The sequence below is a fragment of the Grampus griseus genome (assembly GCF_964374135.1).
Source record: "Grampus griseus genome assembly, chromosome: 14".
Lineage (NCBI taxonomy): Eukaryota > Metazoa > Chordata > Mammalia > Artiodactyla > Delphinidae > Grampus > Grampus griseus.
Window position 1 is genome coordinate 37,937,013 of NC_139008.1, and position 26,551 is coordinate 37,963,563.

Below are 26,551 nucleotides of genomic sequence, written 5' to 3' on the forward strand. Positions count from 1 at the left end.
CAGCCACCAAATGGTTGGTGAACAAACCTAAGTTTATGTTTTACGAAAGGTTCAAGGTCCGTCTATATTGTTTTTATGACCCTGCTTTGTTTTTTACCTGTTTTTTAAAAATCGAATTACAATATTGTGTTAGTTTCAGATGTACAGCAAAGTGATTCTGTTATACACATATACATCCTTTATTGATTCTTACAGTATATTTCAATATTATAAGATATTGAATATAGTTCCCTCTGCTATACAGTAAACCCTTCTCTACTTTATATATGGTAATGTGGATCTGTTAATCCCAAACTCTTAATTTATCCCTCCACCTCACCCCCCTGCCTCTGGTAACCATAAGTTTGTTTTCTATGTCTGTCAGTCTGTTTCTGTATTGTAAATAAGTTCATTCGTACTGTTTTTTAGATTCCACATATGTCAGAAAATGTTTTGTCTATGTTCTCTTCTAGGAGTTTTATGGTGTCGTGTCTTATATTTAAGTTTGTTTTGTTTTGTTTTTGCGGTACGCGGGCCTCTCACTGTTGTGGCCTCACTCGTTGCAGAGCACAGGCTCTGGACGCACAGGCTCAGCGGCCATAGCTCACGGGCCCAGCCACTCCACGGTATGTGGGATCCTCCCAGACCGGGGCACGAACCCATGTCCCCTGAATTGGCAGGTGGACTCTCAACCATTGCGCCACCAGGGAAGCCCATATTTAAGTTTTTAAGCCATTTTGAATTTGTTTTTGTGTATGGTGGGAGGGAGTGTTCTAACTTCATTGATTTACATGCGGCTGTCCAGCTTTCCCAACACCACTTGCTATAGAGACTGTCTTTTCTCTATTGCATATTCTTGCCTCTTTTGTCGAAGATTAATCGACCATAGGTGTGTGGGTTTACTTATAGGCTCTCCATTCTATTCCATTGATCTATATGTCTGCTTTTGTGCCAATACTACACTGTTTTGATTACTGTAGCTCTGTAGTATTGTCTGCAGTCTGGAAGAGTTATGCCTCCAGCTTTGTTCTTTTTCCTCAGGATTGCTTTGGCAATTCTGGGTCTTTTGTGGTTCCATGTAAATTTTAGGATTATTTGTTCTAGCTCTGTGAAAAATTGTCGTGGGTAATTTGATAGGGATCACAATAAATCTATAGATTGGTTTGCACAGTATGGCCATTTTAACTATATTAATTCTTCCAATCCAAGAGCATGGGATAACTTTCCATTTTCTTGAATCATTTTTTATTTGCTTTATCAGTGTTTTATAGTTTTCAACATATAAGTTTTTCACCTCCTTGGTCAGGTTTATTCCTAAGTTGTTTTATTTTTTTTTGGTGGGAGGGGTGTGATTTTAAACAGGATTTTTTTTTTTAAACTTTCTCTGATATTTCATTGTTAGGGTAAAGAAATGCAACAGATGTCTGTATATTAATCTTGTGTCCTGCTACCTTACCGAATTCATTTATCAGTTCTAATAGTTTTTGTGCTGAGCCTTTAGGGTTTTCTACACAGAGAATCACGTCATCTGCATATAATGATAATTTTACCTCTTCCAATCTGGATACCTTTTATTTCTTTTTCTTGTCCAATTGCTGTGGCTAAGACTTACAATACTACGTTAATTAGAAGTGGTGAGAGTGGGCATCCTTGTTTTGTTCCAGAATTTAGCGGAAAGGCATTCAGCTTTTTGCCGTTTGGTATTATGCTGGCTGTGGGTTTGTCATAAATGGTTTTTATTATGTTGAGATATGTTCCCTCTATACCCACTTTGGTGACAGTCAAATGCTTTTTTTGCCATCTAGTGAGATGATCATGTGGTTTTTGTCTTTTCTTTTGTTGATGTGGTGAATCGCACTGACTGATTCTCATATGTTGAACCATCCTGTGACCCTGGGATGAATCCAACTTGATGGTGATGTATGATCTTTTTTATGTGTTGCTGGATTCAGTTTGCTCATATTTTGCTGAGAGTTTTTGCATCTAAATTTGTCAAAGATACTGGCCTGTAATTTTCTTTTTTGGTAGTGTTTTCTGGTTTTGGTATCAGGGTGATGGTGGCTTCATAGATTGACTTTGGAAGTGTTCCCTCTTCAATCTTTTAGAAGCATTTGAGAAGAATAGGTCTAAGTTCTTTGTATGTTTGGTAGAATCCCCCAGTGAAGCCATCTGGTCCTGCACTTTTGTTTTGAGGGAGCTTTTTTATTACAGATTCTATTTCATTTCCAGTGATTGGTCTGTTCAAATTATCTGTTTCTTCTTGATTCAGTTTTGGTGGGCTATGTATACCTAGAAACTTGTCCATTTCTTCTAGGTTGTCCATTTTGTTGGAATGTACTGTTCATAATATTTTTTAATGATTTTTTATATTTCTGAGGTATCAGTTGTTATTTCTCCTCTTTCATTTCTTATTTTATTTGGCTCCCCTCTCTTTTCTTCTTGGTGAGCCTGCCAGAGGTTTGTCAATCTTGTTTGTCCTTTAAAAAAAAACAGCTCTTGGTTTTACTGATTTTTTTTCTATTTTTAAATCTCTATTTACTTCCTCTCTGATCTTTATTATTCCTTCCTTCTACTGACTTTAGCTTTTGTTTGTTCTTCTTTTTCTAATTCTTTTAGGTGGTAGGTTAGGTTTACTTGGGATTTTTCTTGTTTTTTGAGGAAAGCCTGTATCACTATGAACTTTTCAGGACTGCTTTTGCTATAGATTTTGTATGGTTGTGTTTTCATTGTCTTGAGGGTTTTTAAAATTTTTTTTTTGTTTTTCCTCTTTGATTTCATCACTGACCCACTCGTTATTTCACAGCATGTTCTTTAGTCTCTGTGTAATCTTTTTTTTCTCATTTCTCTTTCTGTGGTTGATTTCTATTTCATGCTGTTGTGGTCAGAAAAGATGCCTGAAATAATTTCTATTCTCTTAAATTTGTTGAGGTTTGTTTTGTGTCCTACTATGTGGTCTACCCTAGAGAATGTTCCATGTACACTTAAAAAGAATGTATATTCTGGGTTTTTTTAAATTAATGTCCTATAGATATCAATCAAGTCTAACTGTTCTACTGTGTCATTTAGGATCTCTGTTGCCTCACTGATTTTCTGTCTGGAAGATCTGTCCGTTGATGTCAGTGGGGTGTTAAAGTCTCCTACTATTATTGTACTCCCATTAATTTCTCCCTTTGTGTCTGTTAGTATTTGTTTTATGTATACAGGTGCTCCTATATTAGGTGCATATATATGTTAATGACTGTGAGATCTCCTTCTCGTACTGATCCTTTTACTGCTATATAGTGTCCTTCTTTCTCTCTCTTTGTGGTCTTTTTTTTTTTTGGCTGCGCCATGTGGCTTGTGAGATCTTAGTTCCTCAACCAGGGATTGAACCTGGGCCACAGCAGTGAAAGCACTGAGTCCTAACCAATGGACAGCCAGGGAATTCCCTATGGCCTTTGTTTCAAAGTCTATTTTGTCTGAGTATCGCTATCCCTGCTTTCTTGTCATTTGCATTTGCATGAAATATCTTTTTCCATTCCCTCACTTTCAATCTATAACGTGTCTTTCTCTCTAAAGTGGGCAGTCTGTTGTAGGTTCTTGTTTTACTATCCAATCTGCCACTCTGTGTCTTTTGATCAGAACATTTAGTCCATTGACATTTAAAATAATTACTGACAAGTATGTATTTATTGCCATTTTAAACAGTGTTTTCCAGTTGACTTTGTATTTCTTTGTTCTTTTCTTCTTTTCGTTTTTCCTTTTGTGGCTTGATGGTTTTCTTTTGTATCATTCTTGAGTTCCTTTCTGTTTGGTTTTTGTGAATATACTGCATGTTTTTGATTTGTGGTTACCCTGGTTTTCAAGTATGTTAACCCATAACTGTATCTACTTGCTTTAAACTGGTAGTCATAGAAGCTCAAACACATTCTAAAAGATCCGCATTTTCTTACTTTCCTCCCCCATATTTTGTGATTGTGAGGTCTTATTTTACATCTTCATGTTTATCCTTTTGCTGTTCATTGTAGTTATAATCGCTTTCATAGAATTTTTTTTATTATTTTTTAAATCTATGTGCTGGTGGGACTTCCCTGGTGGCACAGTAGTTAAGAATCTGCCTGACAATGCAGGGGAAATGGGATTGAGCCTGAAACAGGAAGATCTCACATGCCACGGAGCAACTAAGCCTGTGCGCCACAACTACTGAGCCTGCGCTCTAGAGCCCGTGTGCCGCAACTACTGAAGCCCGTGCACTCAGAGCCTGTGCTCCGCAACAAGAGAAGCCACCACAATGAGAAGCCCGTGCACCACAACGAAGAGTGGCCCCTGCTCACCACAACTAAAGAAAGCCGGCATGCAGCAACAAAGACCCAACACAGGCAGAGATAAATACATAAATAAATAAATAAATTTTAAATATATATATGTAATAGGATAAACTTGTTGTGGAGTTAGGGAACTGAGCAGCTTTAAAAAAATAAATAATAATCTATGTACTAGCTTATTTAAAGTGACCTTCAATCCTTTTATGTATTTCCCTTTCCTACTGTGATGTTTCCCTTTCCTATAGATTCTTGTTCTCTTTTATTTAGAGAAGACCTTTCAATATTTTTAGGATAAGTTTAGTATTGCTGTATTCCTTTAGTTTTTGCTTGTCTGAGAAATTCTTTATCTCTCCTTCAGTTCTAAATGATAATCCTGCTGGGTAGAGTGTCCCTGGTTGCAGGTTTTTCCCTTTCAGGACTTTGAATTTATCTTGCCACTCCCTTCTGGCCTGCAAAAGTTTCTGTAGAGAAATCAGCTGATAGCCTTATGTGGGTTCCTTTGTAACTGACTGTTTTTCTCTTGCTGTCTTTACAATCCTCTCTTTAACTTTTTTTTTTTTGCGGTACGTGGGCCTCTCACTGTTGTGGCCTCTCCCGTTGCAGAGCACAGGCTCCGGACACGCAGGCTCAGCGGCCATAGCTCACGGGCCCAGCCACTCCGTGGCATGTGGGATCCTCCCAGACCGGGGCACAAACCCGTGTCCCCTGCATCGGCAGGCGGACTCTCAACCACTGCGCCACCAGGGAAGTACCCTCTTTAACTTTTGTCATTTTAACTATGATATGTCTTAGAGTAGGTCTGTTTGGGTTCATATTGTTTTGGACCCTCTGTGCTTCCTGTCCCTTGATACGTTTCCTTCTTTAGGTTTGGGAAGTTTTCAGCTATAATTTCTTCAAATACATTTTTGATCCCCTTTTCTCTTTCTTCTCCTTCTGGAATTCCTTTTATGCATAGATTGGCACACTTTATATTAATCCATAGATCTCATATGTTGCTTTCATTTTTTTTCATTTGTCTGTCTGCTGTTTTGATTGGGTGATTTCTGTTATTCTATCTTCCAGATCACTTATTCATTCTTCTACATTATTTAGTTGCTATTTACTGTCTTTAGCTCAGTTTTCATCTTGGTAATTGAGTTGTCTGATTTTGACTGGTTCCTCTTTATACTTTCTAGATCCTTATGACAGTGATCTACATTTCTAACAACAGTCTTTCTTAATTCCTTCAGCATTTTTATTACCTCCTTTTTGAGCTCGGGGTTTGGTAGACTAGAGAGGTCTGTTTCATCATTTGTTCTCTCAGAGGATTTCTCTTGTTCTTTTACTTTATTTTTTTAAAGATTTAAAAGTCTTATTTCTACAAATCACAGCTGATGAACATGAAACCTTCATACGTGGGCACCACTCTACAGGAACAGCTGTTCCCAGGAAAGGGGTGGCTTGACATGCAGAAACCTGCACAGTCCAAAGTCCAGGGCGGAGTGGGGTCAGGGGGCCCAAGGGCCTCTGCCAGAGCAGCCCCAACAGCCACAGAGCATGCACTTGATGATCCGGTCCACTGACAGCTTATTTTGGGGTCCTGGCAAACGCAGTTTGTCCTCAAATCGGTGTTCCATGTCTGAATGCATCTCAGGCAGCATGATTTCTCATACACCTGCTTTTTCCGTTCTGCGATTAGGTTTTACCTGCATAGCCTTCTTTGATACAATACTCATATAGTTCTTTTTATGTCTTTCCGCTCTTAGAAGAGATCAAAAATATAGTGGGTTTTCTGGTAGTGGATCTTGAAGATGGGCCACAGAGATTCCACTTTCCTCTTTTCCTCATGAGGTTCTGTTTCAGCTTCTCTCATCTTTTGATCTAATTCATCCAATGTTGGCTCCATCAACTCCCAGTCATCTAGGGGAGCTTTCCAGCTTCTTCTGACTTTAGGCATTTTTCCCACAAGATAATTTGCAAAGATCTTAGTGTCTGTTTCCCAAGAGTATAACAGAAAGATCCCTGGTCTCTTCAGTTACAGACGTAGGTTCTTGTCCAGCTCTACCAATCAGTACATGACTTTGGGGAGATCACATTCCCTCTCTGGTCCTCAGTCTTATCAGAACCTCTGTCGCTGTCGGATGCCCCTTCTCTATCCTCTTGTTCTTTTAACTGGGAGTAGTTCCCCTGCTTTTTCATTTTACTTATATTTCTCCAGTTATCTGGACAAGAAAACTCCAGGAAGCCAGCTCCCCTGTCATTGTGTTAGGAGGGGAGATTCAGAGAGGATGGGAGTCTGCAGTGACCAAGGCCTCCACTGAGACCAAGTGCTTGAGTCTTAACTACCTCAACCCAGGGGAAATACAGGCAGCAGAGCACTCCCAGGGATGTGCTGATGAGGCTGGAGTGGGGGTGCAGGAGTGGGAACCAAGAACATCAAGTCAGTTCTTAATCGCCTCCAAAGAAAGGTGCTGGGAACAAGTGGATGTTTCTGTCATCCATCCCAAACAAAACACAACAGTAGCAGGAAAGATTTAAAGAGCAGAGGGAGCCGTGTCACGTGGCACTTGTGTTTGTGATAACCACATTTTCCGTTAAACTGCTGTTTTGTGACTTCCTTTTTTTTTTTTAGTGAAATTGAACAGCCTCTGCTTTATGTAGAGAACCATTCCGAGGTTACGAGCCCCTTCCCTTTCTCACAAATGGAAGTTCTATGAGCAGCCTGAGGCTGGAGCCGGCACAGGTGAAGCCTGGCCCCAGCGCAGGCTGCAGAGGTGCACCTGCAGGAGAATCAGGTCCTGCCCTCTGTCAGATGGAACAATGCGGAGGGTCCTATTTGAATCCTCCACTAGTGTCACAAAACAAGCAACAGAGTAATCCCTCTATGTGCATGGGAGTCAGGCTTTCCTTTCTGATATGAGGTTCATTTTCTTCTCTGCAAAGTTACTTGATAAATCTAATAAGCATGTGCTAAGTTCTATGCTGCTGGGTCTGTGACCAATGTAATAAGATTCAACTTTAGAGCTTTTCTCAATTCATTTACTCCTTAATCCAATTCTACAATTTTATAACAAAGAGAGATTGACAGTTAACTGGAAAAGGTCTGCATGAGAGGCAGGAACAGGAAGTTAGTTAAATACTCAATGCTTTTTGGTCTTAAGTCAAGGAGTACTTTTCCACAGGCACCTTACTAATTTCCCCCATCTCTGTCTCACTTTTACAGTAAGGCCTTTTGCTTTGTTCTTAAAAACTGATGATGTGTTGGTGAAAGAACACACAGTAAATCAACAGAACAGAATTTCAAGTCTGGAAATAGACCCACATAGCACAGTCAACAGACCTGAGATGAAGGTGAAAAAGCAGCTAATGGAGGAAGGATGGACCCTCCAGCAGAGGGGGCCAAAACAACCGGACACCCACAGGCCACAAACTGAACCTTGGCATAAACATCACATCGTGTACAAAAGTTAATTCAGAGTGGATTGTGGATTTATATGTCAGACCATAAAACTTTTAGAAGAAAACACAGGAAAAAACTTCATGACCTCAAGTTAAGCAACGACTTCTTAGATGTGACACTAAAACACAATCCATAAATGAAAAAGATGACAAACTGGACTTCATCACAGCTGAAAACGTCTACCCTTTGAAGGACACTGCTAAAGACAGTGAGAAGGCGGGCCACAGACTGGGAGGAAAGATTGGCAAATCGCCTACCTGACAAAAGGCTTGTGTCTGGAATATATAAAGGACACTCAAACGCAATGGGCACAAGATTTGAAGAGGCACCTCACCAAAGAAGATACACAGATGGCCAGTAAGCATAACAATGGTGTTCAACATCACTAGTCCTCAGGGAAACGAAGTCAAAACCACAATGAGACACCCCTTCACCACTGGGTGAAGAACAGACTAAACACACCAAGTGTGAGGAGCACCCGGAACCCCACCTGGAAAGCAGGCTGGCAGCTCCTTATAAAGTCTGCACGTGCTCACGACCTCCTCCCCTGGGGATTTGCTCAGGCAAGATGAGGCAAAAAGCTGGAGGCCAATGCCGAGTCATTTACTCTCTGTAAACAGCCCGTGTCCCTCACTGGGGGTTGGATCAACAGACCACAGAACAGCCATACTAGGGACACTACTCCACAGAGGCATGGACCACAGACACACGCAGCCACATGGACAAATCTCAGGGTGTACTGCTGAGTGGAAGATGCCAACCTTGGAAGGCCACACACGGTACAATCTCACTGAGATGACATTCCGGGAAAGGTGTGTATGCACAACACTGCTCAAACATCTTAGACCCTGGAGCAAACATAGCTTCCACCTGATGGGCACAGGGCAGGTGTGAGGGTAGGAAGGAAGGCCAGATGCTAAAGCTGCAGCAGGTGAATAGGGAGGTGCAATAGACAACCCCCAGGGCTAAGGCTGGTGGCCTCTCTTCCTACTTGCCTCTGACCACCCCCCACACCTCTGGGAGGCTCCATGTGCCCAGTGGTACCAGCTGGCCAGGTCACCTTCACTCCTCGGCCGCTGGGGAGAATCACTGCTTTTTCACATGGCAGTGATACGTACAATCTAGTCACTCTCAGGCCTGGCTCCAAACTGATGGTAGTTCATAGACACAGAGCATGGAGGGTCCAACATGAGCCTCTGTAAGGTCAGACGCTGGGCTGGAGCCAAAGCAGAAATGCACACAGTCAACCTGGCAGGGACTCAACCTGAGGGATGGGGGTTCGCTGGTCGTCCAACACCAGGCCAAGGGAGGAAAAAACTAGGGTGCAAGACAACGTCCCGCTGATGTAGCAGAGGCCAGGGAAACTTCCCAGGGATGGCTCGACCTACAGGACAGCTGGCCATCGAGCAGCAGGGGCCTGGGGATGGCGGGCGGGTCCGTCTAAGATGAGGAGTGGAGAGGTCCACATGGGAGCGCAGAGGCTCTGATGGGGTGAGTGGGAGGGACAGGGTGGCTGCCAATGAGGACCCCACACCAGGTGAGAAATCCAGACCATGTAACGGGGGATGGTCAGGCTGTGACTTGGAGTCCAGCACAGCCGCAGTGCTGAGGGACTAGGCCACAGCAGCCATGAGAGAGGCAAGGGGCTGCGAGAGACGGACAGGCCCGCCTGCCATGCTTCCAGCTACTTGCAGAGAGGAGTGAGAGGCGCTGACTGAGAGACCCTCAGAGTGCAAGGTTGGGGGCATCCTTCCCAGGAAAAGATGCTGGAGGCTTCCAGCTGGAACACAGGAAATATCCAGGCCGTAATGGGACTTGTACGTCGAGGCAGAGAAATGGGGGACAAGTCAGATCTGGGATCCTTCACCCAGAAAAGGTAACAGAGGCCCTGGGAAGAGTTAAAGTAGCCAAAGGAGAGGGTGCAGGGACAGGAGAGCCTGGGGGCAGTGCCGGGACAGCCCCAGGAGGGCGGTTCCGGAAGCTGGAGAGCAGCTCAGGGTCAGACACCTGGCTGGTGCCCAGGGACCTACTAGCAAGGCTGTCAGAGTGCAGGGGGCAGCGGGCAAGCCAAAGGGCCACTGGGCAACTCAAGGACAGGGCACCGTGGCTTTTCCATGCAGCAAGTCCTGGTACGGCCTCTCTGGGGCAGAAACGGTCACAGCAGTCAGGTCAGAGCTGCGTGGGGGTCCCCAGTGGTTTTGTGTGATCGGGAGACCAGGAGTGTGAGAGCAGAACAGAGTCAGACTCAGCTTGACCTCGAGAGGCACAAGGAGGAACGGCAGGCAGAGGAAGCGCGGGAGGACCAGAAACATGCACCAGGAAGGCCGGGAGGGCAGGCCTTCTAGAAGCAAAGGAGACCCCCACACCATGAAATGCACAAGGTTGAGGAAAAGAGTGAGACAGTGAGAAGGTGAGGGCTGAGTGGAGACCCGCAGAAGAACAAGGACGGGGCCCCCAGGACGGGGAGAAGCTGGGGGCAGGTCAATCAGTTCCCCGGCCTGGCCACCTCCTCACGGGCAGATGCTTAACTGTGAGGGTGTCAGGGCTAACTCTGAGGACTTCAGGATTTAATGGTCCTCACTGAGAAAAGGGGAGAAAACTGCACATATTTCGAGGTCTATATTTGAGAGAAAAGTGCAAATTCCCACAAGAAGCCGGCCTGCCTCACACACAGCTCTACTCACCCAGCCTGAATGAGCTCATTCAGCTTCGTGGCGTTCTTGTCGTCCATGCCTTTGATGGAAAAACAAACACACGTGAACATCAAGTAGTCAGGAGCGAAGCCCAGCAAGACCCCACATAATAATCTCCAACGCAGACTCCAAACCACTCAATGGGGTCGTCAAGGTCTTCCACAGTTAAGACCCCATGTTAGCTGCAGGCCCTCCCCCAGGGCCCGCACACGTCACCTGTGCTGAGAGCACTGTCTTTGTCCACCTGGACATCCTCGGGGAGGGGACCACTCCCACCTCTGCACAGCTCATCACGCCTCCAAACCCCCGCCCCAGCCCCCCTGCCGCGCTGGACTGCCACTCGCCCCAGTCAGAGACTCCCCTTTCTCCGGGCCCACCTTGCCCCACGCACTCTTGTCCTGCGTGGCTCCTGGGTTACCTGTGGGCCCGCCTCCGTCAGCTCTGAACTACGGACTGACACCCTGCGTGTTTACTAGAGCAGACGCTCCTTTCCTCTGCCCCACCCCCCACACATTGCTGCCCTCAGGACACGCGAGATAGGAAGTGTAGTAATCAGGTAAAAGGAGGATGGAGGTGGTACATATGTGCAGGCCACTGTGAGATTCTTTGAACCCTGCTGAATATTTGGGGAATAAAACACAACGGGCCACAAATACGCAGCCAGGCTGAAAACCAAAGACAAGGACAAAACCTTAAAAGCAGGCGGAGAAAAACAACGCATCCCCTACAGAGGAGAAAGGACATAAATGGCCAGTGACCTCTCAGCCATGAAGAAAAAACTGTCATCAAAATCCCACATCCGGCAAAAATAACTTTTAAGAACAAATATGAAATAAAGACTTTTCAGATAAATGATAATGGAAAGAATTCACAGCCGGCACAGAGGCATGGTGAGAAAGCCTGAAGGAAGCCCAGCAGGCTGAACGGACATGTGCCAGATGGAAACGGATCTTCAGGAAACAGTGCTTGGCACCAGGGAGGGCAAATGCAGACCCCATCCCTAAACAAGCCAGATGCAACCCTGCCCTCCAACAGCATGGACCACACAAGCACAGTCAGCGTAAGTGACCGCTGGGGCTATGTGTGAGCATGTGACACTAGAGCCAGCCTGTGGGGGACGTTCATGGACCTGTGAGCTGAGACCAAAGGGGAGGGAAGGGCCCACAGGTCCTGCATCCGGCAGCCTGGAGGGACAGAGTGACAGACAGAAGGCCCGGAGGGTGGGACCACCACAACTTCGGGGTTCAAGTCACCAGATGGGAGCACCATGCAAGCAACCTCCCTTTGAAGAGAAGCCATTTCAACCAACTGGTGAGGACTGCAGACAGCCAAGGTCTTCCCCGGCCTGTCCTGATACCCGCATGGCACCAGGCCTGGGGCAAAGTGTGACTTGTCACTCAATAGCCCAGGAGGCTTGAATGGTCATCCGTTTCCATCGAAACTGAGGGTCCTCAGGCCCTTTTCAAGGGGGAACGCCGCCCAGCTCACGCAGCTGCTGTGACACAAGGTGAGGTGTGTCAAAGGACCAGGAACCCAGCAGAGACTCAGTCTATGTCTTAAGAATTGGATGTCTGGAGACTCAGTTACAAAAAGTATGTTAACAAAGAGCACGCTCTGACCACTGGAGCTCAGACACGTGTTCCCAGTAGCCCAGAAAAGGCTACCACTGTGTGCAGGGCACGTGGACAACTGCCCATCCCAGCGAGCTCCTTCCCCCACAAACCTTCACCAAAGGACACAATAGTGTCCCAGCAGGTGGATCAGTGGGTGGGTACAGTGGGGGCTCAGAATGAGGGCCCCACCAGGGTGGAGTGCTGTGAAGCAGCTTTGGGAGCCCCAAGCCCAGGTGGGGCCTCACGGGGATGTGCGTGCGTGTGTGTGTATGTGTGTGTGTGTGTGTGCATATGTGTGTACACGTGCACTTGAGTGCTGCTGGACCAAGAGGGACCAACCAGGTGTCACCAGCAGGAGCAGATGAGCTGGAGGGGACGCCAGGCAGGAAGACGTGTTGAAGTCCAAGTGCAGAGGTCCCTTGGGTCGGGGGACCCAGGTGACACCCCAAGGGTAACAGGAAGCTGACAAGAGGATGAGGCCTGCCTCCTGTGGGGAGCACTCGGGCTGGGATGCTGGGATGTGGGAGATGGAGGACGGGGCCCCAGCATGTTGCCAGGACCAGGAGCATTTTAGGGCAAGGACAGAGAGGAGGATGGACAAGGAAGCAGGGATTCCAGGGGGTGGGGCCCCAGAGCCCCCTCAACAGCACTCAAAGCAGGAGCCGGGGGTTTGTTTAAGTAAGTCGTCAGCCTGCAGGAGCATGGGGTGGGGAGCCAGGCCGCCTGTCCCTTCCTTCAGAGGCTCCTGGACTTCTTGCCTGTTTCAGGAAGGGCGGGTCACCCAGGGAATGCCCACCCTGCCCGCCCTCCTGCCCGGCTATGACGTGTTAGGTGACAGCTTACAATCATCTCATAGTGTCTCATTTAATCTTCAGAGTGGCCCTGCGGGTGTGTGCCCTTCCAACCCACGTGACAGGCAGACAACTGGGGGCTGGAGAGGCGAGGCTGAGGCCTCTTGTCTGTGGTCACATGCGGAGGCCAGAGCACCTGTGCATCTAAAAGGAATCTAGTTACAAGGAGATGCTCAGAGCAAGGCAAAGGGAGGGGCCCAGACCCTTCAGTGTACCAGGGTCGGGAAAGGCCAGAAAGTGGGGGCTGTTCTAGGTCAAGACTCAAGAGACACAGCAGCTGTGAGCGGGCACTGTTCCCGATAGGCATGCCCTGCCTGGCATGGTGGGACGCACTGGGAGATCTGAGTTTGGACAGGATACCAGGTGAGGCTGTGGTACCCACTTGATAAATCTTAAATGTGCTTGCTGGGCATGCAGGAGAATGTCGTTGTTCACCGGGGCCAATGGCTGAGGGGCTTAGAGGGGGCTCAGACGGCTGCAACTTACAGTCACACAGCTAAGCAAGAAAAAATGCAAGTGTGTGGAGGAGGGACAGGAACGGGAGAGACAGTAACACAAACAAGGCCAAGGTTCAGGACCCATGAATCTAAATGATGGTATGTGGGGGTTGTTACGTTCTCCTTCGATTTTTCGGTATATTAAAACGTTCTGTGCGTTAAAATGTTTTCAAAATGTAAGTCGGAGAGAAAACAGAAGAGCCCCCAGCACTAAAACTCCAACTGTAAGAGGATAGCAGGCAGGCCCTGCCGGGAGGAGGCCACCCCTGAACAAAGGGTACTCACAGCCCCCGATCTTCTTGCGCAGCTCCCCATAGCAGATCAGGCCATACAGCTCCTGGGACGACTTCTTCAGCCCGCGAGAGAACACTGAAAATGAGGAAAGGTTGCGGCTTTAGAAGGAGAAAACACAGATGTGCGGGGCTTGCCCAGCTTGTGCACACCAGGGTGCTGGGGGACACTTCTTGGCTTTGACCACTGCACCATGGACCATGGGGCGTTAACATCAGAGGATACTGGGCAGAGTACACGGCAACATGGTGCTGTTTTTGCAATTTTCAAAATAAAAAGTTAAAAGAGAAAAAGGGGGTGGTTTAGAAAACTAGTCGTAACAGGCACAGCAATTTCCCCAGAGAGGAAAACGGGACGTCCAGCATGGCCGGCTTCCGCGAGGCAGAGGAGGGTCAGGACCACCTTCTCTGTGCACAGAACCCACCCAAGCTCAACGAGGGGCTGGCAGCACTGGAACCAAGGAGGCCCACCTCTCATGCCTCCTGGGACAACAGACAACTCGCCCCAGGCCTGGGGCCAGAAGGAAGAGGAAATGTGGCTTGAGTGCTCCGGACGCCCCCTTGCTTGTCAGCAGCAGACCACAGCGTGATTTGGGAGGCAACACCCAGGGTTAAGCCAGCCCATGTATAGCCTGCTCGTGGCTGGAGGAGACCACATCACCAGGTATGAGCAGAAGTGCTGAGGGAGGCTCCAGAGGCTCTGTAACAGACTGATTCGGCCCCGATGCCCGCCCTGGACACCTACCTGCAGGCGTCTCTGACGCCAGGAAAGAAATCCTCACGTGCTCAAGCCACTGTTACCTTCAGTGTATTGTGTGAAGCCAAGCCTGACGGTGCCTTGTAAGTCTGGTTACTGCCCAGTTGGCCCCTTTCTGATCATCTCACAGGGCAGTGACCACTGCCATGTGTCCCTCTCACAACTGTTCTCTCCCCAGAGACCCCCTTTCAAAGATTTGGCTATGTGTGATTACACAATAGGAAAGGAAAAGAAAAGTATATTAATAAATAGAAAGTAAAGTTCTGAATGAATGACCTAAAACAAGGATTCTGAACCTCGGATAGCCTCTGAGGAGCCTGGGGCTCTGCTAAGATCACACGCCAACCATTCCCGAAGGTTCTCCTGAGAGAAAGACTGACAGTCTCAGCAGACTCTTACAGGAACCGCTACTCGGGAAACTTACGATCCACTATGCAGTCGATAAACAAATGTGGGCTTTCAGACAATGGAACAGTACTCAGCCACAGAAAGGAATGAACGGACCCTACAAAAGCCTAACACACCGTACAACCTGGAAGCACCTGGAAAACGTCATGCTCAGTGAAAGAAACCGGACACTAAAGGCCCCGCATTGTATGACTCCACTGATATGAAGCGTCCAGGAGAGACAAAGATCTGTGGCTCCGTGGTTGCCGGGGCTGGGGGAGGGGCTGCAAAACAGCTGCACAGCGTGGAATCCAGTGTGACCACCAGTGCAGCACCAAGAGGCGGGCAGGCCTCTGGCCTCACACGGTCAACCGGCTGCCACCAGCTCTGAAAGGTGATCAGGACCAGCGAGAGACCTCGGTGCAGCCCTCGGCTCAACAGAAAGAAGGCACTTCCCATGGGGCCACACCGGGACACCAAAGGCATGTGGGTCAGGCAGAAGACACTGCAGAGGGGCTTCCCTGGTGGCACAGGTTAAGAATCCGCCTGCCTATGCAGGGGACAAGGGTTCGAGCCCCGGTCTGGGAAGATCCCACATGCCACAGAGCAACTAAGCCCATGTGCCACAACTACTGAGCCTGCACTCTAGAGCCTGTAAGCCACAACTACTGAGCCTGTGTGCTGCAACTACTGAAGCCCATGTGCCTAGAGCCCATGCTCTGCAACAAGAGAAGCCACTGCAATGAGAAGCCTGTGTACTGCAATGAAGAGTAGCCCCGGCTCACTGCAACTAGAGAAAGCCCAAGCGCAGCAACGAAGACCCAACGCAGCCAAAAATAAATAAATTTTTTTTAAAAAGTTTAAAAAAAGAAGACACTGCAGAGAAGGGAGAATGGCGCCAGCGGGGCTGACCCTGCAGAGCTAACTGTGGAACTGAGGGCAGCTGATGCATCCACCCTTCATCCAAGTTAGAAAAAGGGCTGAAGGGGAATGATACCTCCAGTGGGGGAGGGGAGTTTAGGAGGCTGTCCAGCAGGGGGAGGTGATAAAAATGCCCAGGAAAGACACAACCACTCTAGATGTCCCACAGAGCCCAGTGTGGCCACCCTGCAACACGCCTCTGGACCTCAGGGCAGACGATGCACCACGTCCACACCGGGAGCCTGGGTGGTCCACTCTGCCCATAGCCTGGTGGCGGTGAAAGCACAGAACGTGCTAGAGCACGGCTCCAGGAATGACCCCCCACCGCCTGATCTCCAGGTAGCTTCCTACCCCCTTCCTCTTCTCGTGTTGCTGAGGCCTTCACATTGGAAGTGAGTGTTTCGAGACCAGCCAAAGCAGATGAAAGACCTGCTCTCGTGGAATGACTTTCAGAAAGAACAGACTATGTAACAACAAAAAAGAGAAATGCGGAAGACAGAGAAAGAGCCAAACAGCTAAAACTCGTTTCTGCGTGTCAGCCTGGAGGGAGGGAGGGTGTTCGTGATGATGACAGATATTAACAACAGCACACTGGACTCGAAGGACCAGAGTCGATATTTTCAAATCAACTAGGGATGTGAGCAACAGTCTGAGCTAAGGATGGGCACAGCCAGCAGAAACACAGACTCCGTGGAGACGGCCTGACAAAGAACAAAATGCTGCCAACTTGCCACAAAGCACCACAGCCATCGAGAGGCTTACGTTCATGGCCACGTGGACACTGAGAGCACACGCGCATGCACCCACGCGCACGTGCACACGCACACACACCAGTAGCAAAAGACTTGTGGGTCAGACCGAGGGACTGCTGCAAAGCATGGAAACTGAGCACCCACTTCCCAGGGTCCCTAGAAGGAGCAGCAACATCACTACACAGATATGGCACTAGAAGAGGTTGGAGCCACCATTCTCTTTGTGTTGTATCTTCCTCATCAAGATGTCAGGCTGGACGGGCGGCCCCTGAAGCAGAAGGCTTTTAAGCAGGAAAGATACTTTAAAAAGACTCGTGAGAAGCACAAGGATTTAACTGGCCAGAGAGAACCTCGGTGGGGTCATAAACTCAGCAGAAAGCAGGCACTGCACGTGGGGCCTCGCATGAAACAGGACTTGCCCAGAGCAACATGCACTCGTCTGTCAGGTACTCCTTTCTGCCTTTGTCATGGACAGAACCAGATGGGAAATGCAGGGAGAGGCACACAGACCCCCAGGACAGAGGACCGGACACGCACCTTCCGGGAGGGTTGTCAGACAGTGCTGTGACGGGATGTTCACGATGAGACAATTAGCAGTAACGTTAGTGTAATTTTACCACAATTGTGTGAATTTATCTGAAGAAGAGTGCTATATGAATAAAGATATCCACCCTGTGTTATTTAAAAACACTATAAGTGACTTCCAAATCCAAAAGGAAAGGTAAAATGTATTCATTTGTAGTATCTCCACTCAAACAAATAAATTTAATAAAAAACACATGGAGGGCTCCCCTGGTGGCGCAGTAGTTGAGAATCTGCCTGCCGATGCAGGGGACACGGGTTCGAGCCCTGGTCTGGGAGGATCCCACATGCCGCGGAGCAACTGGGCCCGTGAGCCACAACTACTGAGCCTGCGCATCTGGAGCCTGTGCTTCACAACGAGAGGCCGTGACAGTGAGAGGCTCGCACACCGCGATGAAGAGTGGCCCCCGCTCGCCACAACTGGAAAAAGCCCTCGCACAGAAATGAAGACCCAACAGAGCCAAAAATAAATAAATAAATGATGTGTATATATACATATATATATATATATATATATATATGTATATATACACATACACACACACACACACACCACACGGAGGGACTTCCCCGGTGGTCCAGTGGTTAAGAATCCACCTTCCTACGCAGGGGACGCAGGTTCAAGCCCTGGTCAGGGAACTAAGATCTCACATGCCATGCCACAACTACTAAGCCCACGTGCCACAAACAGAAAGAAGCCCGTGCACCACAATGAAAGATACTGCATGCCGCTACTAAGACCTGATGCAGCCAAATAAAAATAATTAATTAATTAATTAATTAAAGAACTGATCACCAAGCATTAGGTTAAGAAAACTTACTAATACTGAAAAAACTAAAACAGATGTCATTTAAAAAACAAACACATGGAGAAATTCTACATCGACATGAAAAGGTGGTGTGAAAACAGTACTTGTAAGGCAGACAAAAGTCAGGAGACAGAGCGAGAGGGGTACAATGGGAAGAGGATGCTGCCTGGACTTGGACCTCCACTCCCCGCATCATTGGAGTGGACAGGGGCCAGGGCCTCCACTGCCGAGCCGGGGCTTTCTCCTCCACCCGATCAAGCGCATTACAGGCACCTCCAGGGAACAGCATGCCACGTGCCCAACCACAGGCGGCAGTGGGGACAAGAGAGGATTCAGGGGAGGATTTCTGGGACAACTGACACAGGAGCTGAGTCCTGGTGAACAGGTTAGGGAGGACGACCAGGTGGGAGTGGCAGGAGTGTGGCAGGAGTCAAGGTGTGAAGAAAAGTGCAGGTAAGGAGGCAGGTGACTCCATTGCCGGGGCCGTGGCAGGTCATGGTGCGGGTCTCTGGTGGGGCAGAGGAAGGGGGCTCAGGCAAGGGAGCGGCCGGGCAGATGAACATTTTGTGTGGATCTCACAGCTCAAAGGCTGGGTTACGAAGGGCAGGACCAGCAGCACTGGTCTAGGGCAGGACCAAGGCAGGCCAGGTAGTGAGAACAGATCTGAGAAGCTCGGAGTAGAACCAGAAACACTGATAGGTGAGTAAGAGGTGCCCCCAAAGATTCAAAGGGAAATACATTCAGAGGACAGTGTCGTAGGACAGAACCAGATGGGGATTCCCTGGCGGTCCAGTGGTTAGGACTCTGCACTTTCACTGCTGGGGCCGGGGTTCAGTCCCTGGTCAGGGAACTAAGATCCTGCAAGCCACGTGGCATGGCCAAAAAAAAAAAAAAAAAAAAAAAAGACAGAAGCAGATGGGAAATGCAGTGACCATAACAACCATCACCAGACCCTGGGACCTCCCAGTCCCTGAGAGGCCTAGTGCTGGCCGATGGCAGGGAGGAAGGAATTCTCCAGGGCAGAGGACAGCAAATCGCAGGCCAGATCTGGCCCAAGGGCTCTCTTTTTAAACAGGCAAATGCAGCAACATGTGTTCCTCTATGTATTATCCACAATGAGCTAGAAAGCAGAGTGAAGTGGTTTCAATAAAGACCATAAAACCCCAAAGCCAAAAATATCTATATTCACCATCTGACCTTTTACAGAAAAAGACAGCTTGAATCACTGTCTCTGGGCTTTTCTAAGGCCAGAGGAGGAATCCCTGGCCCTGGCATCCCGACCTAAGGGAAAGCCAGCGAAGAGAGCCAGATGGGTCAGCGGGGGGAGGCTAGGACACACTGACTGGCCAAGAGAACACCTGCAGGGTACAGACAAAGGTACAAAGGGGAGTAACGTGACCACAGCAACCACGATTAATCTGGATCAGAACTGATGTTATTTGGAGGGTGTGTCAGAAATCAGTGCAGTCAGTGGAAGCACACATGTGGAGAGACCGATCGACGAGAGAAGCAGCAGGAATGACACAGACACAGGATTCTCCCGGCGTGCGGACACAGGAGGCAGCAATTCCTCCCGTAGGACAGAGGTGCTCTGAGCAGGAAGTCAGAACTGCACCTGGCGATGACCTAGACTAATGAATTAAAGATGGAGCCACGGATCTAGGGGAAGATGGCGGAAGAGTAAGACGCGGAGATTACCTTCCTCCCCACAGATACATCAGAAATACATCTACAGGTGGAACAACCCCTACAGAACACCTATTGAATGCTGGCAGAAGACCTCAGACCTCCCAAAAGGCAAGAAACTCCCCATGTACCTGGGCTGGGCAAAAGAATAAAGAATAAACAGAGACAAAAGAATAGGGACGGGACCTGCACCAGTGGGAGGGAGCCGTGAAGGAGGAAAGGTTTCCACACACTAGGAGCCCCTTCGAGGGCGGAGACTGCGGGTGGCGGAGGGGGGAAGCTTCGGAGCCGCGGAGGAGAGCGCAGTAACAGGGATGCGGAGGGCAAAGCAGAGAGATTCCCGCACAGAGGATCAGGGCCAACCGGCACTCACCAGGCTGAGAGGCTTGCCTGCTCACCCGCCGGGGCAGGCGGGGCTGGGGGTTGAGGCTCGGGCTGCGGTCGGAGCGCCAGGATGGGGTTGGCGGTGTGAACACAGCCTGCAGGGGGTTAGTGCACCACGGCTAGCCGGGAGGGAGTCCAGGAAAAAGTCTGGAGCTGCTGAAGAGGCAAGAGACTTTTTCTTTCCTCTTTGTGTCCCAGTGCTCGAGGAGATAGGATTAAGAGCGTTACTTAAAGGAGCTCCAGAGACAGGCGTTAGCCAGGGCTAACAGCGCGGATCCCAGAGACAGGCATGAGACACTAAGGCTGCTGCTGCCGCCACCAAGAAGCCTGTGTGCAAGCACAGGTCACTCTCCACACCTCCCTTCCGGGGAGCCTGTGCAGCCCGCCACTGCCAGGGTCCCAGGATCTAGGGACAACTTCCCCGGGAGAACACACGGCACGCCTCAGGCTGGTGCAAAGTCATGCCAGCCTCTGCCGCCGCAGGCTCGCCCCGCACTCTGTACCCCTCCCTCCCCCCAGCTTGAGTGAGCCAGAGCCCCCAAATCAGCGGCTCCTTTAACCCCGTCCTGTCTGAGCGAAGAACAGACGCCCTCCAGCGACCTAAATGCAGAGGCGGGGCCAAATCCAAAGCTGAACCCCAGGAGCTGTGCGAACAAAGAAGAGAAAGGGAAAGCTCTCCCAGCAGCCTCAGGAGCAGTGGATTAAATCTCCACCATCAACTTGATGTACCCTACATCTGTGGAAGACCTGAATAGACAACGAATCATCCCAAATTGAGGAGGTGGACTTTGAGAGCAAGATTTATTAGTTTTTCCCCTTTTCCTCTTTTTGTGAGTGTGTATGTGTATGCTTCTGTGTGAGATTTTGTCTGTATATCTTTGCTTTCACCATTTGTCCTAGGGTTCTATCCGTCCGTTTTTTAAAATTTTTTTTTAAAAATTTTTTTCTTAATAATTATTTTTTTATTTTAATAATTTTATTTTATTTTACCTTACTTTATTTTCTTTTATCCTCTTTCTTTCTTTCTTTCTACTTTTTCTCCCTTTTATTCTGAGCCGTGTGGATGAAAGGCTCTTGGTGCTGCAGCCAGGAGTCAGTGCTGTGCCTCTGAGGTGGGAGAACCAACTTCAGGACACTGGTCCACAAGAAACCTCCCAGCTCCACGTAATATCAAACGGCGAAAATCTCCCAGAGATATCCATCTCAACACCAACACCCAGCTTCACTCAACGACCAGCAAGCTACAGTGCTGCACACCTTATGCCAAACAACTAGCAAGACAGGAACACAACCCCACCCATTAGCAGAGAGGCTGCCTAAAATCATAATAAAGCCACAGACACCCCAAAACACACCAGCAGACATGGACCTGCCCACCAGAAAGACAAGATCCAGCCTCATCCATCAGAACACAGGCACTAGTCCCCTCCACCAGGAAGCCTTCACAACCCACCAACCAACTTTACCCACTGGGGACAGACACCAAAAACAACGGGAACTACGAACCTGCAGCCTGCAAAAAGGAGATCCCAAACACAGTAAGATAAGCAAAATGAGAAGACAGAAAAACACACTGCAGATGAAGGAGCAAGATAAAACCCCACCAGACCTAACAAATGAAGAGGAAATAGGCAGTCTACCTGAAAAACAATTCAGAATAATGACAGTAAAGATGATCCAAAATCTTGGAAATAGAATAGAGAAAACACAAGAAACATTTAACAATGACCTAGAAGAACTAAAGATGAAACAAGCAACGATGAACAACACAATAAATGAAATTAAAAATACTCTAGAAGGGATCAATAGCAGAATAATTGAGGCAGAAGAATGGATAAGTGACCTGGAAGAAATAGTGGAAATAACTACTGCAGAGCAGAAAAAAGAATGAAAAGAACTGAGGACAGTCTCAGAGACCTCTGGGACAACATTAAACGTACCAACATTTGAATTATAGGGGTTCCAGAAGAAGAAGAGAAAAAGAAAGGCACTGAGAAAATATTTGAAGAGATTATAGTTGAAAACTTCCCTAATATGGGAAAGGAAATAGTTAATCAAGTCCAGGAAGCACACAGAGTCCCATACAGGATAAATCCAAGCAGAAACACACCAAGACACATATTAATCAAACTGTCAAAAATTAAATACAAAGAAAACATATTAAAAGCAGCAAGGGAAAAATAACAAACAAGGGAATCCCCATAAGGTTAACAGCTGATCTTTCAGCAGAAACTCTGCAAGCCAGAAGGGACTGGCAGGACATATTTAAAGTGTTGAAGGAGAAAAACCTACAACCAAGATTACTCTACCCAGCAAGGATCTCATTCAGGTTTGATGGAGAAATTAAAACCTTTACAGACAAGCAAAAGCTGAGAGAGTTCAGCACTACCAAACCAGCTTTACAACAAATGCTAAAGGATCTTCTCTAGGCAAGAAACACAAAAGGAAAAGACCTATAATAACAAACCCAAAACAATTAAGAAAATGGGTATAGGAACATACATATCTATAATGACCTTAAATGTAAATGGATTAAATGCTCCCACCAAAAGACACAAACTGGCTGAATGGATACAAAAACAAGACCCATATAAATGCTGTCTACAAGAGACCCACTTCAGACCTAGAGACACATACAGACTGAAAGTGAGGGGATGGAAAAATATTCCATGCAAATGGAAACCAAAAGAAAGCTGGAGTAGCAATTCTCATATCAGACAAAATGGACTTTAAAATAAAGACTATTAGAAGAGACAAAGAAGGACACTACATAATGATCAACGGATCGATCCAAGAAGAAGATATAACAATTGTAAATATTTATGCACCCAACATAGGAGCACCTCAATACATAAGGCAAATACTAACAGCCATAAAAGGGGAAATCGACAGTAACACATTCATATTAGGGGGGGACTTTAACACCCCACTTTCACCCATTGACAGATCATCCAAAATGAAAATAAATAAGGAAACACAAGCTTTAAATGATACATTAAACAAGATGGACTTAATTGATATTTATAGGACATTCCATCCAAAAACAACAGAATACACATTTTTCTCAAGTGCTCATGGAACATTCTCCAGGATAGATCATATCTTGGGTCACAAATCAAGCCTTGGTAAATTTAAGAAAACTGAAATTGTATCAAGTATCTTTTCCGACCACAATGCTATGAGACTAGATATCAATTACAGGAAAAGATCTGTAAAAAATACAAACACATGGAGGCTAAACAATACACTACTTAATAACGAAGTGATCACTGAAGAAATCAAAGAGGAAATCAAAAAATACCTAGAAACAAAGGACAATGGAGACACGAAGACCCAAAACCTATGGGATGCAGCAAAAGCAGTTCTAAGAGGGAAGTTTATAGCAATACAATCCTACCTTAAGAAACAGGAAACATCTCGAATAAACAACCTAACCTTGCACCTAAAGCAATTAGAGAAAGAACAATAAAACCCCAAAGTTAGCAGAAGGAAAGAAATCATAAAGATCAGATCAGAAATCAATGAAAAAGAAATGAAGGAAATGATAGCAAAGATCAATAAAACTAAAAGCTGGTTCTTTGAGAAGATAAACAAAATTGATAAACAATTAGCCAGACTCATCAAGAAAAAAAGGGAGAAGACTCAAATCAATAGAATTAGAAATGAAGAAAGAGAAGTAACAACTGACACTGCAGAAATACAAAAGATCATGAGATTACTACAAGCAACTCTATGCCAATAAAATGGACAACCTGGAAGAAATGGACAAATTCTTAGAAATGCACAACCTGCCAAGACTGAATCAGGAAGAAACAGAAAATATGAACAGACCAATCACAAGCACTGAAATTGAAACTGTGATTAAAAATCTTCCAACAGGGGCTTCCCTGGTGGCGCAGTGGTTGGGAGTCCGCCTGCCGATGCAGGGGACACAGGTTCATGCCCCAGTCCGGGAGGATCCCACGTGCCGCGGAGTGGCTGGGCCCGTGAGCCATGGCCACTGGGCCTGCGCATCCGGAGCCTGTGTTCCGCAACAGGAGAGGTCACAGCAGTGAGAGGCCCGCGTACCGCAAAAAACAACAACAACAAAAACTTCCAACAAACAAAAGCTCAGGACCAGATGGCTTCACAGGCGAATTCTATCAAACATTTAGAGAAGAGCTAACACCTATCCTTCTCAAACTCTTCCAAAATATGGCAGAGGGTGGAACACTCCCAAACGCATTCTACGAGGCCACCATCACCCTGATATGAAAACCAGACAAGGATGTCACAAAGAAAGAAAACTACAGGCCAATATCACTGATGAACATAGATACAAATATCCTCAACAAAATACTAGCAAACAGAATCCAACAGCACATTAAAAGGATCATACACCATGATCAAGTGGGGTTTATTCCAGGAATGCAAGGATTCTTCAATATACGCAAATCAATACACCATATTAACAAACAGAAGGAGAAAAACCATATGGTCATGTCAATAGATGCAGAGAAAGCTTTTGACAAAATTCAACACCCATTTATGATAAAAACCCTCCAGAAAGTAGGCATAGAGGGAACTTTCCTCAACATAATAAAGGCCATATATGACAAACCCACAGCCAACATCGTCCTCAATGGTGAAAAACTGAAAGCATTTCCACTAAGATCAGGAACAAGACAAGGTTGCCCACTCTCACCACTCTTATTCAACATAGTTTTGGAAGTTTTAGCCACAGCAATCAGAGAAGAAAAGGAAATAAAAGGAATCCAAATCGGAAAAGAAGAAGTAAAGCTGTCACTGTTTGCAGATGACATGATACTATACATAGAGAATCCTAAAGATGTCACCAGAAAACTACTAGAGCTAATCAATGAATTTGGTAAAGTAGCAGGATACAAAATTAATGCATAGAAATCTCTGGCATTCCTATACACTAATGATGAAAAATCTGAAAGTGAAATCAAGAAAACACTCCCATTTACCATTGCAACAAAAAGAATAAAATATCTAGGAATACCTACCTAAGGAGACAAAAGACCTGTATGCAGAAAATTATAAGACACTGATGAAAGAAATTAAAGATGATACAAACAGATGGAGAGATATACCATGTTCTTGGATTGGAAGAATCAACATTGTGAAAATGACTCTACTACCCAAAGCCATCTACAGATTCAATGCAATCTCTATCAAACTACCACTGGCATTTTTCACAGAACTAGAACAAAAAATTTCACAATTTGCATGGAAACACAAAAGACCCCGAATAGCCAAAGCAATCTTTAGAACGAAAAACGGAGCTGGAGGAATCAGGCTCCCTGACTTCAGACTATACTACAACGCTACAGTAATCAAGACAGTATGGTACTGGCACAAAAACAGAAAGATAGATCAATGGAACAGGATAGAAAGCCCAGAGATAAACCCACACACATATGGTCACCTTATCTTTGATAAAGGAGGCAGGAATGTACAGTGGAGAAAGGACAGCCTCTTCAATAAGTGGTGCTGGGAAAACTGGACAGGCACATGTAAAAGTATGAGATTAGATCACTCCCTAACACCATATACAAAAATAAGCTCAAAATGGATTAAAGACCTAAATGTAAGGCCAGAAACTATCAAACTCTTAGAGGAAAACATAGGCAGAACACTCTAGGACATAAATCACAGTAAGATCCTTTTTGACCCACCTCCTAGAGAAATGGAAATAAAAACAAAAATAAACAAATGGGACCTAATGAAACTTCAAAGCTTTTGCACAGCAAAGGAAACCATAAACAAGACCAAAAGACAACCCTCAGAATAGGAGAAAATATTTGCAAACGAATCAATAGACAAAGGATTAATCCCCAAAATATAACAGCTCATGCAGCTCAGTATTAAAAAAACAAACAACCCAATCCAAAAATGGGCAGAAGACCTAGACATTTCTCCAAAGAAGGCATACAGATGGCCAAGAAGCACATGAAAAGCTGCTCAACATCACTAATTATTAGAGAAATGCAAATCAAAACTACAATGAGGTGTCATCTCACACCAGTCAGAATGGCCATCATCAAAAAATCTAGAAACAATAAATGCTGGAGAGGGTGTGGAGAAAAGGGAACCCTCTTGCACTGTTGGTGGGAATGTGAATTGGTACAGCGACTATGGAGAACAGTATGAAGGTTCCTTAAAAAACTAAAAATAGAATTACCATATGACCCAGCAATCCCACTACTGGGCATATATCCTGAGAAAACCATAATTCAAAAAGAGTCATGTACCAAAATGTTCATTGCAGCTCTATTTACAATAGCCAGGACATGGAAGCAACCTAAGTGTCCATCAACAGATGAATGGATAAAGAAGATGTGGTACATATATACAATGGAATATTACTCAGCCATAAAAAGAAATGAAATTGAGCTATTTGTAATGAGGTGGATGGACCTAGAGTCTGTCATACAGAGTGAAGTATGTCAGAAAGAGAAAGACAAATACCGTATGCTAACACATATATATGGAATTTAAGAAAAAAAAAAATGTCATGAAGAACCTAGGGGTAAGACAGGAATAAAGACACAGACCTACTAGAGAATGGATTTGAGGATATGGGGAGGGGGAAGGGTAAGCT

General features: G+C 46.4%; 1 protein-coding gene and 1 pseudogene across 2 annotated transcripts in view; both read right to left on the reverse strand.

The window, feature by feature from the left end:
• The window catches only part of CRAMP1 (cramped chromatin regulator homolog 1), a 63,281-nt gene that overhangs the window by 19,102 nt on the left and 17,628 nt on the right, over window positions 1-26,551 (reverse strand). The window contains exons 4-5 of the mRNA XM_082671631.1: window positions 13,662-13,745; window positions 10,407-10,455 (exon numbers count right to left, since the gene is read on the reverse strand). Coding sequence (XP_082527757.1) covers window positions 10,407-10,455; window positions 13,662-13,745 — 133 coding nt within the window. The remainder of the gene's footprint in view (window positions 1-10,406; window positions 10,456-13,661; window positions 13,746-26,551) is intronic.
• On the reverse strand, window positions 5,771-6,219 carry LOC309832210 (protein BUD31 homolog; annotated as a pseudogene). Its single transcript has one exon. The product of its transcript is annotated as a protein BUD31 homolog (transcript).